We start from the raw sequence: 14,033 nt of genomic DNA, 5'->3' as shown, positions 1-14,033 counted from the left end.
GTCCATAGACCTGGGATCCCCAATAGAACTTCCTTCCCGCAGCACTTGGCCCAACAAGAGGTGCGGCGACGATGCGTACTTGGGCTGGCCTAGCAATGCAACACAGGCCGAGACCAAGATCCGGCTACCGACTAGCTCCTCTGACCAGGAGGCCTGGTCGGTGCCCCGACTAGAAGGGTCCAGTCGGGGGAGGGACCACAGTCCAACCCTGACTGAGTTCCCTTGACCGGGGATGCGCCGTACTGATCACACCACTCCCCCCGATCGGCACGGCTGGGGTCGACTGGGATAATCAATTGAGGACGCCCGCTCGGTATGGGCCCAGGGAGCAGGTGGAACGGGTAAGAGGAAGTGCCCAGGTCAACTACCGTACGAGGAATTGTACCGCACCACGCCTTGCGCACACCCCGAACAGTGCCGCCGCAACCTACCTGCTACAACGGAGTGGCCTGACGAGATGAACAGGGACCGAGGATAGCAACCATACCGTACCCAACGACGTGGGCCTCGACAAGACTAGGCAGCGCCTGCACTCTCTCTCTGACTTGTAAGGACGTCCCCTTGTACTATAAAAGGGAACGGGCCCTCCCTATCTGAATAGAGACACTGGAGGCAGACACTTCTACTCATTCCACACGCGCACACACTCTTGAACACATAGCGCATGTCTGAGCCCCCGGTCACTCTCTTCCACTTGGACCAGAGCACGACCAGATCTCGAACACCCCTTCCCATCCCTCTCTCGTTTGTACCCCTACTGCAAACTTTGAGCAACTGGACTTTGAAATATAGTCCACCGACCGACCCCAACTAGACGTAGGGCCCGTTGCCCGATCTAACGCAAGGTAAAACTATTACATGTCGATCACAGTTATGTTCATTCTCTCTCCAACATGCAAATGGACGTACGGAAATAGGAACACAGGAAGCAAAGGGAAGTTAAGGTGGAATTTTTTATTGGAACCTAGACCCCACCTTAATGCTATGTTCCACCGTACCCATTGTGCGTATAGAAATAGCAAAAGCCTCTTCTCACTGAGTCCCACCCTTACTGCTATTTGAGCTTTTACCATTGATGCTGCCCTGAGCGAGATAGAGAAACAAGAATGGAGGAAGATGGCATGTAGGGCCGGTTTGCAATGGCAGAAATGTCCATTAACACCCATTCTCTCTTTTCTCAGCTCTAGAAATTATCATTTTTTTCGGACGGTGTGTTGCAGCTAAAACTATGTTTTCGCAGTGTGCTAGGAACAAAATGGAATTTGACAATGTGTTGAACACAAAACCAGAGATTCGCAGTGTCCCCTGGACAAATTTCCCTAATTATTAATTTTTTACTGTATTTAAGCTTTCAAAATTTGGTTTGCTCTTAAAGTGTAACCCCACTCAGGATTAGCTCTAATTATTAAATTCTTGCCATATTTAAGCTTTCAAATTTGCTTGCTGTTACGGTAATTATCAAATTCTCACCATGTTTAAGCTTTCAAAATTTGGTTGATCTTAAAGTGTGTGCTCCACTCAAGATTAGCTAAGATTAATTAGCTCTAGGCCTACCCCTTCTATCATCTTGAGTCTAAGTTCTCGACTTGACATGAGTACTCATATTTTTTTTACTAATTATCCATTTAGCGGTATGAATTTAGTACCTATGATAATCCATCAGTCTCTGAATTTGCTACCTCGGTGAATTAAAAGTGTAGGGTGTGTGGGTGCGTACATTTAACTTGACATTCACTTGTCAATCAAACAGAAAGTGCCATCGTATAAGTTCGCATTCTACGTTGTCCAACGACCCTGCAATTTGCTGACCTGATGATCGAAGGGACTGGTTAACGTTGCTTTTCCACACCTTGAAGAACGACTAGTAGTACAGATTGGGCTATTCCAGACGTCCTATCATTGCCGGTTTCAGATAACCCGGCAGTGAAACTCCCTTTCTCTTAAAAAAATTATGACAGGACATAACCGCTGGTTTATGTTTCAAACCGGCGGTGAAAATTATCACCGCCGGGTCTTCCCACTGTCCGATGGTGAAAGGGGAGGCCGGATCCGAAATTTTTATCAATCACAGTTCATTCTTTTCTCGCGTCAGCTCTCTCCCTCCTCCAACTCCATCAACTCCCTCTGCCTCCCCTCTCCATCTCTCACTCCACCATCTCATCCTCCGGACCTCCCTCCCTCTCTTCCTCCCTTCGGCTCTCCCTCCCTCTTGTCCTCCCTCCGGTCCCCCCTCTGCTCGCTGCCCCTCCCCTACCCCCTTTGCTCGCTGCTCCTCCCCTCCCCCTCCGCTCGCTGCCCCTCGGCCTGGCAGAGAGGAGCAGTGGCAGGGAGCCTCGACGGTGCGCGGATCCGCGCCGGGACCTGGCGATGCACGGGGAACCGGCGGCGACAGCGGCCATGGGATCCGGTGGCGCGCGGGGATCTATTGGTGGTGCCGGCCACCACGGGATCCGGCGGCAGCGAGATCCGGCCCTGGTAAGCTTCCCCCATCTCCCTGTCCCTGTCCCTCTCCCTCTCTCGGGCGTCTGGGTGGCGCGGAATGGGGGCGGTGGTGGCACGGGATGGGGCTGTAGTGGCACGGTGGCGGCACCCAGCGGCGGGGAGGCCAAACGCGGCCGGCCAGGATTTTTTTATTTTTTAATAGGCATGCGTACCCATCACCGCCGGTTTGTTAGCTAATAGATTGTGCCATCTGTCGCGTTTTCGTTCTGTATTTGTATTTGTATTTGTATTACGCAACCAAAAGATCAATACACGCTGAAGTGTGTACTTGTAGCCTGTGTTGGGATTTCAATCCTCAAGCCAAAACCCTTCAAAAACCCAGCGCCGCAATTTGACATCCATTCCCCTCTCCCCCCTTTCCTTCTCACTGCCCCGAACACCACCGAATCGACGGAAATATGATGGCGTCGTCGTCCTCCCCGGCGCCGCTGTGGGTCGTCCTCGGCCGCGTCGCCCTCGTGCAGCACGACTCCGTCAAGGACCCCGGGGACCTCTCCGTCAAGCTTTCCTTGCCGCCGCGCGCCTCGACGCTCACCGTGCCCATGAGCGTCCATCCGAAGCCCGGCTACGACGACACCGACAGGCACCCCTACGCCATAGCGGCCGGCGACGCCGGCGTCCTCCTCCACGCCTCCCGCTGGCCCTTCGTCGGCTTCGACCTGGACCGCGACCCGCCGGGCATCCTCCTCGTGGCGCGCGACTTCCTCGCCGCCGCCGGGCCCGGCAAGGCGCTGGCCACCTCCGTCGTGCGTGTCCCCGACCGCGCCCGCACCTACCAGCCCGGCATCTCCAGCGTAAGGAACGTCGGCCTCGTCTCCCTCCCCGGCAGCGGCGGCGCCGAATACGTTGTCGCCGAGCTCCGCATTGCTGCCGGCAGCGACGACGACGGCCGCGCCACTCTCCTCACCTTCCGCTCCGGCACGGACGCGTGGGTTCAGAAGGATCTGAGCTGCCCCTCCATGTCCGGCCGGCGCTGGATGTGGTCGTCCCACGACGTGATCGCCCACGACGGCAAGCTTTGGTGGGTGAACCTCGTGTGGGGGCTCCTCGGCTGCGACCCTTTCGCCGACGAGCCGGTGCTGCACCACGTCGCCTTCCAGGAGACGTACCCCGTCGTCGGCCACACGGCGGAGGACGTCGTGAGCCGGCGCATGGTGAGGGTGAGCCAGGGCAAGGTCCGGTTCGTGGAGGTCGCACGCGGGCGCGCTCACCGCCCGGAGGAGACGCTAGTGGTCGTCTGGACGCTGGTCTTCGGCCCGTCCGGCTTCACGTTCTGGAAGCAGCAGAGCGCGACGAGCCTGGGGAGGATCTGGGCGAGCGACAGCTACAGGGCGACGGGGCTCTCGGCGACGGTCCCCGTCCTCGCGCTCCTGCACCCAAGTAACCCGGACGTGGTGTACTTCTTCCTGGAGAAGTACCTGGAGATGTACCTCTTCGGGGTCAGCGTGTCCCGGAGCACGGTGGTGCACTTCGTTCACAACCCTTTCGACCTGGTCAAGGTGGTCTCCGGTCACCGGCGGCCGCCGCCAATCAGCTGGCGGCACGTCCTCGCTTGGGAGCTGCCTGCTTCGCTTGCCAATGGCAAAGCAAATGCATCCAATGATCAGTTAAAGCATGGATGAAGTGACATAAAGCAGATATAATATGTTTTGAATACCCGGTTGGCGTCATTTGTGCGTCCTTGATTGAGGATGATCTGCAGGTACATTGTTATGCATATACAGTAATTGAAAGCTGTAATTCCCTGGCAATACGCTGGTGTTGCCTTTCTTCTGTATTCGGAAGGGTGGCAAAATGAGGAAGAGCATGGTTATGCTGAGTTGGTGACAAATGATGACAAATATGTATATGTAAAAACTAAGTAAAAGCGCCAGTAAGGCTGCATTCAACAGGTGAATAAAGGCACAGTAATTAGTGACGGCATATGCATGATTACCGGTAATTGTGTGGTAGTAAGGCACGTTAATCCCAATGCAAATTTCGTAGAGGTTTCATACACATTAAATACTGTGATAAATCAGTATATGTGATGACATGGCAAGGTAATTATGAAGTGAGAGAGGGAAGAAATTTCAGGATAAAACTGTGTAAGCACGGTTTCCAAGACTATAAAACTTGTTGAAACTTGCATTGGTGGCTATTGAGTTTAATTTTATCTGACCATATTCAATCACATGCCTTGCAATTAAATGGTATGGGCAGCTTATGAGATCATGAAACGAAACTCAACATTTGGGGATGTTGTTTCATCCATCAACTCAAACACCTTAGATGATATGTCACTCTTGTAAACTGCGAGATAAACTCCTCACTAGAAATAGCCTAATAACAAGGACAATATCACTCGTATGGCCTTTCTTTCAGCAATTCTATGGACCGTTCATCTTCTGACATGATTTTTATCTATGCATACGAATGATGGTGGATAAACTAAACAAGTAAAAGCGCCAGTGATGTTGCAATCTACACATGCGAATAAAATTGTAGTTTCGGATTTGGGCCTAGGGACACGGCCCTAGGCGTGGCCCATATCCCCCCCTATACTCCATTTATTTTTCCATGGCCCAAGTAGTTCATCCGTGGCCTAGCAACACGGTAGTAAACAAGGCCGAACGAAGTATCCGTCACTCCCCTTGCAGCCCACGAGCCCACTAAGACGCCACACCAGCCAGGGATCCTATATGGCTTCCGGAAGTCTGTCTATTATAGGGATTCGTGCGAAGACTTCTATCCGTTGGATGCCGTCCATCTCCTCCTCAGGCTCCTGTGCGCCGCCGCCTTCACCTCTTGCGCGCCGCCGCCCCTACTCCCGCCAGCCGTCGTCCACCACGGCCATCGCTGGCACCCCCTGCGCCCGGCGGCGCCGTCCGCGTGCTTTACCGCCGCTCCCCCACGCGGAGGCGCGCGCGTCGACGCCCGCCGCCGCCCCCTATGTCCGCCGCCATTCCCGGCATCCTCTGTTGCCGCCTTGCCGCGGCCAGGCCACTGTTGTCTCTTGCGGCCGCCTCCGCCCTCGCGCGCTGCGGCAGCGGCTCGGCTGCCGTTGTCCCCTGGCGGTGGTCGCCGCCCTTCCGCCGCTGCTACCACTGCAAGGACGCTGCCGTCCTCGCTTCCGCGGCCGCCGCCGCACGTCGCCATCACCCGTGCCCCTGCACGACGCCGTCCGCTTGCTCCGCCGCCGCGCATCCGCTGCCCACCGCTGTCCCGTGCGCCGCCCTCGATGCTGCTACCGTCGTCGGAGAAGAGGAAAGCAACCCAGAAATTAAAATTTGAAATGTTGATTTTTATTTTGATAAATGTTGAATATATTCTTTTTGGATGTTGAAATAGGACATGAAAAATGTTGAATTTAATATTTTTCTATGAAATATTGATTGTTGTTTTCGAAAATGTTGAATCAACTAATTTTAGATGTTGAACTAATTTTAGAAAAATGTTGAATGTAATAGGTTGAAATGTCGAATTATATGATTTTAATTGGGCCTGATGGAGTTTTAAAGCTACCGGACTTATCTGGCTTCCGCAAGCCATGTAGGAGCCCAACAACCAACCAGCTCCCCAGTCAACCTCGTCCCTGTTTCGCGTCGGAAAATCTCCGGCACTTCGCCCAGGCCTTCCTTGCTTCCACACGCATGCTGCCAGTGCTACGCTGGTGCACGCTGCTTGCTGCTGCATGGTTCTTGGGTTGGGAACGGTAATGCTTCTATTTAAGGTAACTTCGCACTCTGTGAATGTTAAGAAAAAATAATTAATATTGTAGCCTATAAATATTAGAAAAAGTAACTTTATGGTATGCACAATGTCATACATAAATTTATACCCTCAGGTTTAAAAGAGAAGTACACTTAAGGGTTCCAACAGAGTGGGTCTTACCAATGTCATACATAAATGTAACTCTAATATGGAACGACCCTCAGGTTTAAAAGAGGAGTTCCAACGGAGTGGTTCTTCCATCGACCCACAGGCAGTCTTCCGAGGGATCGTCAGCCTAGTATGGAGTGTCCGGGTCGAAACCATCATCTTCCTATTATCTTATAATGATCTTTATCATCTATGTTATGATATCATGTCTCTCAAACATTTGTGGTTGGTATTATACCTGGTTGTACAATTTTCTTGTGGTATTCTATCTATTTTACTTTTTCCTTGTCGCTAACCTACTTTGTGGTTGGCAGCAGGATTACGCGGGTCACGGCACCCGTGGTGCCAGTGGCAAGAAAATTGACCTCCTCCTCCGATGCATCCCGCCCTCTTGGAAATCCTTAGAAGGTTTGAGAACACCCGACAAGCTCAAAATCAAGTCCTTCAAGCTCTTGTCCAAAACATGGCCGGCCAAGGGCAGGGTGGCGGTGGTGGAGACCATCAACTCTGCGGCTACCCCACATTCCCTGTTACCTATCCTCCTATCTTTGGACGCCAACTTTTGGCTTCGCAGCATGGATCAAAAGTTTGGGCTTTTTGAAAGAAATGATCAAGAGAAGGTCTCCTTCACAGCTCATCAACTCTGTGATGCCGAGGGAACATGGTGGCAAGGTTATTTAGCTCAAGTTGGAGAAGGTCATCAAGTGACTTGCAGGGCCGGTCCTAAGATTTGGGAGGCCCGGGACGAAAGAAAAATTCGGACCCTTTAATATAAATATTATAATAAATATATATGAAATGTTATCAATAAATACTTAAATGTATCTAAAAGTAATATTCATATCAAATTATTTATACATATTACCTTAAAAGTTTCTTCTAACATTTCTCGATGCAGAGTCACTTATAATAGGGTTGATGCCAATCTCATCCAACAATTTCTTCTCGATGCATAATGTTGCAAAACCATTTAACCTCTCCTGAGTCATTGTTGACCTCAAATAGTTCTTCAATAACTTCAACTTTGAAAAGCTTGTTTCAGCCAATGCGACAGTCACAGGCACAATAAATAAGAGTCAGTAAGCAATGGAGATATTAGGATAACAATCCACATCTCTGACATGCTCGAAAATCTCCATAGCAGATATTACACCATCTGGCAAAGTGAATTTTATAATCTTTAATTCAAAAATAAGATCATCAGATGAACCATCAAAAGAAAAAGTTTCTGCAAATTTAGTGCAATGTTCTTCAAGTTCATTATCATTTAATGACTTCAAAGTGCTTGAGCTCAATAAAAATCCAAATATATATTTAAACACTATGAATTCTTCAAATCTGTTCTTCGAAGAAGCGATCGGCATATCAACCCAAACAAAAAAAAATATTTAACTTGAAAAGCCTTCTTAGCTTCAAGAATTTCTTCTTAGCAATTACTTTCATCAAACTGTTTCTTCCTTATGTCAAGCAATACATTAAAAAGCCCCAAACTAGGTGTGTCATCCACCTTCAAGAACTCCAAAAAGTACTCCTTAATTTTTATCTTGCCATTAGACAAATTAACACATCGAACTAATAAAGTCATTTGTTCTTGATGACTAACATCAGGGTACAATCTAGGGTAATGGAGAAATACTTGGCCTCTTTAACAACCTTTATAATAGAACTTGTGATATCATAAGCCAAAAGAGATATCAACTCATTCTGAATTTTATGACTGAGATAATGATAATGAATTTCTTTGTTCTGAATACGTCTAAGGTGGTCTTGCATTACCAAGTCAAATTCTGCAATCATCTCAGCACAAGCTAAGAAATTACCATTATTATCATTATAAAGCTGCTCACTGCTTCCTCTGAAAGCCAAATTGCATTTACCAAAAAATTTCACAATGGATATTATTCTTAACAAAACTTGCCTCAACCGTTCTTTCTCGTTTGTGATTTGCTGCTGCAATTCTTTGTCAATTGTTTCCTTTTTCTGCAGTCTAGCTCTCAATTCATTCCAACTATTCATGTTACTAATATGTTCGACACTATTTTCATATTCTCTAAGCTTCTCACTAATATGCCTCCAATTTCTAAACCCATCACTTGCTAAGGAACTAGGACTCTTGCTAGTGCTAGACTTGAAGATCTTAAAGCAGAAACAAAAAACTTTATCAACATGCTTTGAATAAAGTAACTATTTTCTATCATGTACCTCTCCATTGCTTAATTTTCTAGGATTATGAGCATATGAAAAATTGTCTTGAGGCAGCATATAGAGAAAATTCGATATTTTCTTCTCTTATAGGCCCTTTCTCGACTAATATGTCTCTTGCTTTATTATCAAGATTTTTCCAATTTTTTGGCTCATCAACACTAGCAGGTTGTGCATGTGCACCTGATGAAGTTACTGTGTTCTCAGAGTCACTTACATTGTTATCATCGACGTTGATGTTAACATTTTCTTCCTGATTCCCATTAGTTGGTTCATCTACAACAACTATTGCCAACTCATCTAGATTCGTCAAAGCGCCCGTATTACTCTCAGGGCTCTGATTACTCTTGCAAAATTTATCCATAGCTCCTCTCTGTGATTCTATCAACTAATCCACACGTCGTTTTATTTTCCTTTTCTCGTTACCTGATTCATATTTTCTAGACGACATGATATCCCACGGTGCTGAAATTATATAAATACACAATGGTTATAAATCAGTTGAGCTTAAAGAACTTGTGATAGTGAATTAATAATTAATGGTATGGAGAATTGGGGAATTGGCAATCGAATCACCTGATCATAGAAGCGAATTGACGATTTCCTATCTGATCTCCACCTGTCCGCCATTCCGCGTGACTGCGTCGTTCATACCCAGGGCCGTTCGCCATGAGAGGAGAGTTCAGAGTCCCTGCTGAGTAGTGAGTACTACCTACGCAAGCGCCAACCGCAAGCAACAAGTTGAGAACCAGCGGGCAGCGGCGGCCCTAGCCCTTGGGCGGCGGTCGAGTACGGAGTACCAAGCTCGAGCAAAGGAAAGGATCAAAGGAATTAGATCTAATTGCGATTAGACAAATCGGCGCTTGATCGGTCGCCTCGATCGCGTCCTCAACTCATTTGCCGGGCTGCCGCATGCATAAATAATTATGGCTCACCAGCCTTGGGCCATATACTGCATGCAAGCTGCATGCGACCTGCGCAGCAGGGCAATAATTATGGCTCACCAGCCTTGGGCCATGCCACATGCAGGTTGCATGCAACCTGCACAGCGGGGCAATAAGCACACCTGGGGTGGGGCCCCTAGGATTTGGGGGCCCGGGGTGGCCGCACACCCTACCGCCCCTAGGGCCGACCTTGGTGACTTGGGCTAAATTTTGTGAGGCTTACCGGATATCATATTCCGAAAAGTGTCCGCTTGATCAAGAAGGATGAATTTCACAAGCTTACCCAAGGGAACAAACTGGTGCAAGATATCTCAATACCTTCAATTATCTTGCCCAATATGCTATTGATGATGTCTCCTCAGATGAGAGGAAGTAAGATTATTTCATGGAATGTTTATCTTTAAGGCTTCAACCTCATCTGATAGGGACCATTACAAGAAAGGTCTTTTGGATAGCCTGATTTTCACGACGGTAGGTTTCATAATAAAGATAACTTGCTGCAAGCAGCAGGTAACTAGCTTTATACCTGACAAAGGTTCGATGCGACCAAATGATGGGGAGAGAGGCACCAAAGAGAACTCCGACTCGATCTCCAAACGATCACAGAACCACGATCCAGAGTAGCTTTATACAAGCTAAGGTTGGATGCGACCAAGCGACGGGGTGAGAGGCACCAAAACCTTGAAGACTTCATGACGAGGAAATGACTCCTATAGATGCACACAAGGCAGGAATATTTTGAGAGAAGCTTGGATTGTGAGGACATCACACGTATTGATGCAGATATTCCAAATTCTATTGCATTAGATTTTGTGAATGCATCAAATACATATATAGATCATGAACTCTCCAAGAGAGCTGAAAATTGTGAAAAGCAGGAGAGGAGGAAGGTACGAGCGTGCATGCATAACACATGCAACAGTTCTGACAAAGAAATATTTGGAGAGAGGCTTGGATTGTGAGGACATGACACATATGCCTAGGGCCATGCATGGAGAATGGCATGGAGATGGAGGAGACCAACAAGATTGTCCAAGTGGAGAAGGAGGCCCAAAGCTCATCTGGTTCAAGTCACCAAGGTGGAGGTCCAAATCAAATCAAAGTTCGAGTTCACCTCGGAGTCCAGGAGTAACCTGCACCAAAAAACAATGCCCATGTTGCATACAAGCTCCATTTTAGGCATTCTACATATGTATGGAAAGATAAGGAGATAAGCTTTCCAATGGAACTAGTCCTAGGTCTAAATTCTATTAGAGTAGATGGGAATCGCCAAAACAAGTCGACATCTAGAATCTGTCAAGGTGCTGCACCGCCGTCTTTTGGGTCGTTGACCCATGTATCGCTTTGGAGTCCAATAGGGACGTGTCCAGGGGCTTTGCCACAACCTAATGCTCATATATTCAGTAGCTACCACCACATTAGGCTTTGAGTTTTGTTTAGATACAAGTTTAGCTACTGCTACTTCCTTGTAAATGCGTGTGTCAATTAGACCACCCGATTTGCTTGATTTAGAACTCCAAACTCGTGTGTATCAGACTCATCCCTTGGGCAAGGTCTGTGTGCTATTTTCTTGTCCACTTGTTCTTTGATTTGCTTACAGATTCAAAGTTATTCTTGGCACAGAAAGAACAATAACAAATCAGAGCCGGTGTAACTGTCGCTAAGGCATGGCACCCTTGTTGGTCATTGTAGTTGGACAGCACAACGTCGATCCTCCACCAAATCGAGTTATCCCCCACTCACCGAAAGATCGGGACCCAAACCCTAGCGGGTTCCATAATGTGGTAATCAGAGCAAGGTTCTTTGGTGAGTGATTTACCCTTTTTTACTTTACCTACAGTGCAAAAAATCTCAAAAATAGGTTAGATGTGAAATCTTAGCAACAAGTTTGAGCCTTTGCTGTTCTACTTCGTTCTTTGCTTTTTGAGTTTTAAATTGCATCGATTGGAGTAGTTGTTGGTTCCTAGTGGTTAATTCTTTAGAGTTTCGAGTTCTGCTCACGTTTTAGTCACCACAAAATCCATCAGAACTAGTTACATCTCCGCTGCCACCATGGATCCATTTGTCCCCAATTTAGCACAAGAAGAAAATAGTCATATCTTTTGTGTTTGGTGTCCGTTTTGGGAGTTTAAATACAATCTAAAAAGCTTGTATTGTGATCTTTTCCAACGTAGCTGTCTTTGCCCACAAATTCTTTTTGAGCATTTTGCAACTGCACTGGAGATTTGCAATCTTCTGTTTGAAACTAGAATTTGAATTCAAAGGGTCTGTGTGCAGTAAGCCTTTTTGTGTTCATTTGTCTTGACACTGAACAAAATAGATTAGTACTCTTAAAAAAAGGGGAAGAAAGAAAGAAAGAAAAAAGTGGAAGAAAAAAAGAAGAAGAAAAAGAAGAAGACAAAGAACGGGCTAAAGTTGTTGTTTTCCTTGTACTCCTGGGTTACTTTGGTGTGTGACAACACTTGTGTTCAAGCTCACATCTCTAGCATGAATTTAGCCTAGGACCAGCTCAAGACCATCTTTGAACACTTATTCAACTTTCATTGACTGGTTCTAGCTATACCTTGATTCATTGTCCTTGCAACCACCAATAGCTCCACATATTATCTACTAAATCACAGGGTTGCTCTTGTGTTACCATTTGTGTTGTTCTTGCTGGTTACCAACACCTTTTGAAAGTGTGGTAAGAACATGTAAGAACTTGGATGGACCAATTTGAGTAAAAATGCAATCTACCACCACCTATTTCCTTGAGTTGGTAGGCAACATCTTGTGAATTTTTCTATTGTTTGCTAACAATGGCAGACCCGACGAGACATGTATGAGCTGGGAGCCTGCATCATGGGTGTTCACAACCTCAACAACATATGGGAGCACACCCACTGGAGGTACATGATGATGTTCTAACTGAGATCAGTTATGCTCTACCTTCTTTCGAGGGAAATTTTAACCCTCATGCATATATTGATTGAGAGCTTAAGGTAGATGCATAATAATTATGACATGTCTGAACAACAAATGATTCTTGGTGCCTGTAATGCTTTAACTAAAGACACTCGGTAAGAATGGAAACATATTTGTATGCACAACAAAGTTCCACCAACTTGGAAATATTTTAAAATGCTTTTTCGAGATGCATATTACGTCGATCATTTGCTTAACAAACTGGAGAAACTAAAATAATGTAGTAGGACTATGAAACAATACTACCATGATTTTAAAATTTGTATCATGTTTGGTGGATTAGATGAATGCATGGAAGATGTTATGAGTAGGTTCATAAGAGGGCTCAATTCTGAAATTTGAACCTTGTTAATTAGCAAATCATATAGTCATATTAGTCAATTGTTTTGTCTTGCTCTCAATATTGAAAAGGAGATTTTATTATCTGTGAATACTTGCAGGAAAGATGTGACCCATAATGTCCAAAATTTGTTCACTCTGCATGCTAATCAAGAGCAACAAATAGTGGAACCAGCTGCTGATTTACCTTTGTTACAAGATGGTTAGCAAAATTAATACAAAGTTAAACATAGCAAACTGACTAGTTCCCCAGCGTTGGTATAAGTAACGAATGCAAACAAATTTGCAAGCGCACGGATACCGTTGTAGCTTTCAGCTCAGAGTATTCCAAGGGTATCGAATCCAAGGGAACTTGTGTGCACTAACTTTTATTCTAGTCGGTCCAAAGACACACCAAGATAGGTGGCGAGGGTAGCGAGGATTCCTAAGGATAGCACTATAGGTGAGTTAAAGGTCGGTCTCTTGGGTCAAAATACTCGCTTCGGGCACCGGCTTACCCTGAATGAGTCAAGAGCCTCCGGCCAATAGCTCTATGCTATATTTGAATGTGGAGGATTACAAAGGACCAATAGGGCTGTCACTAGCTACGGCCTACCTCTAGCAGCTTGTGGGATATAAGGAAAACGAAGGATAACTCTTAGCACAGACACCACATCTATGCTACTAATTACTACTGCAGTCTAACTACGACCGGCACCCGATAGCAAACTACAGCACTCTGTATTGCGATGAATCCGCGAGTAAGAACTGATCTCACTCAGGTATAAGTACTATTTGTGTATACTATATCAAGGTGGTTTAGCCCCTGATGTGGGCCCATGGATCCGTGTGCTCTTCCCTGATTGGCTGGAGTTGTGTTTCTTTACCTCTTGGGTGTGTTTTCTCCTCCTTTCTAACGATAAGTAACCTGCATACAAATATTCACCAATACTTGTGGAAATGGTTAGGAATAAACCCCTACCACTAGGTTGATGCTTATCTTTTCAGTGTTTATGTAGGAGTTAACGGTCTAGATTTGGTACTTAAGAGCCGTCAACACTCGGCAACGGCGCCAGAAATGCTTGTTGGCAGCAGTTAGCGCGCCAATTGGTGATTCACAAGTGCACGGATCAGAGCTTTTCCCTTAGGGTCTATTTGGATGTAGATATTGGAGACCCTAGAATTGAATTGAGTTCAATACCAAAGCAGACTAATTTTGGAAATGAGTTATAATACCAAATC

At 46.4% G+C, this 14,033-nt stretch overlaps 1 protein-coding gene and 1 long non-coding RNA gene across 2 annotated transcripts; both read left to right on the top strand.

Moving 5' to 3' along the window:
- Positions 1 to 2,903: 2,903 nt before the first annotated feature.
- On the top strand, positions 2,904 to 4,124 carry LOC117853477 (uncharacterized). The gene has a single exon (XM_034735826.1). The coding sequence runs from the start codon at positions 2,904 to 2,906 to the stop codon at positions 4,122 to 4,124; it is 1,221 nt and encodes a 406-aa protein (XP_034591717.1).
- A 735-nt stretch (positions 4,125 to 4,859) lies between these two features.
- On the top strand, positions 4,860 to 7,246 carry LOC117852137 (uncharacterized). Its single transcript, XR_004639771.2, has 2 exons — positions 4,860 to 6,214; positions 6,420 to 7,246. It is a non-coding gene; the product is annotated as an uncharacterized lncRNA (long non-coding RNA).
- The last annotated feature ends 6,787 nt before the right edge of the window (positions 7,247 to 14,033 follow it).

Source organism: Setaria viridis, chromosome 4, assembly GCF_005286985.2.
Source record: "Setaria viridis chromosome 4, Setaria_viridis_v4.0, whole genome shotgun sequence".
In the NCBI taxonomy this organism is placed as follows: domain Eukaryota; kingdom Viridiplantae; phylum Streptophyta; class Magnoliopsida; order Poales; family Poaceae; genus Setaria; species Setaria viridis.
This window is presented reverse-complemented; position numbering and strand designations above follow the sequence as displayed.

Excerpts from the sequence above, each read along its gene's own strand:
- LOC117853477 (XM_034735826.1), top strand. The coding sequence starts at position 2,904 with ATGGCGTCGTCGTCCTCCCCGGCGCCGCTGTGGGTCGTCCTCGGCCGC.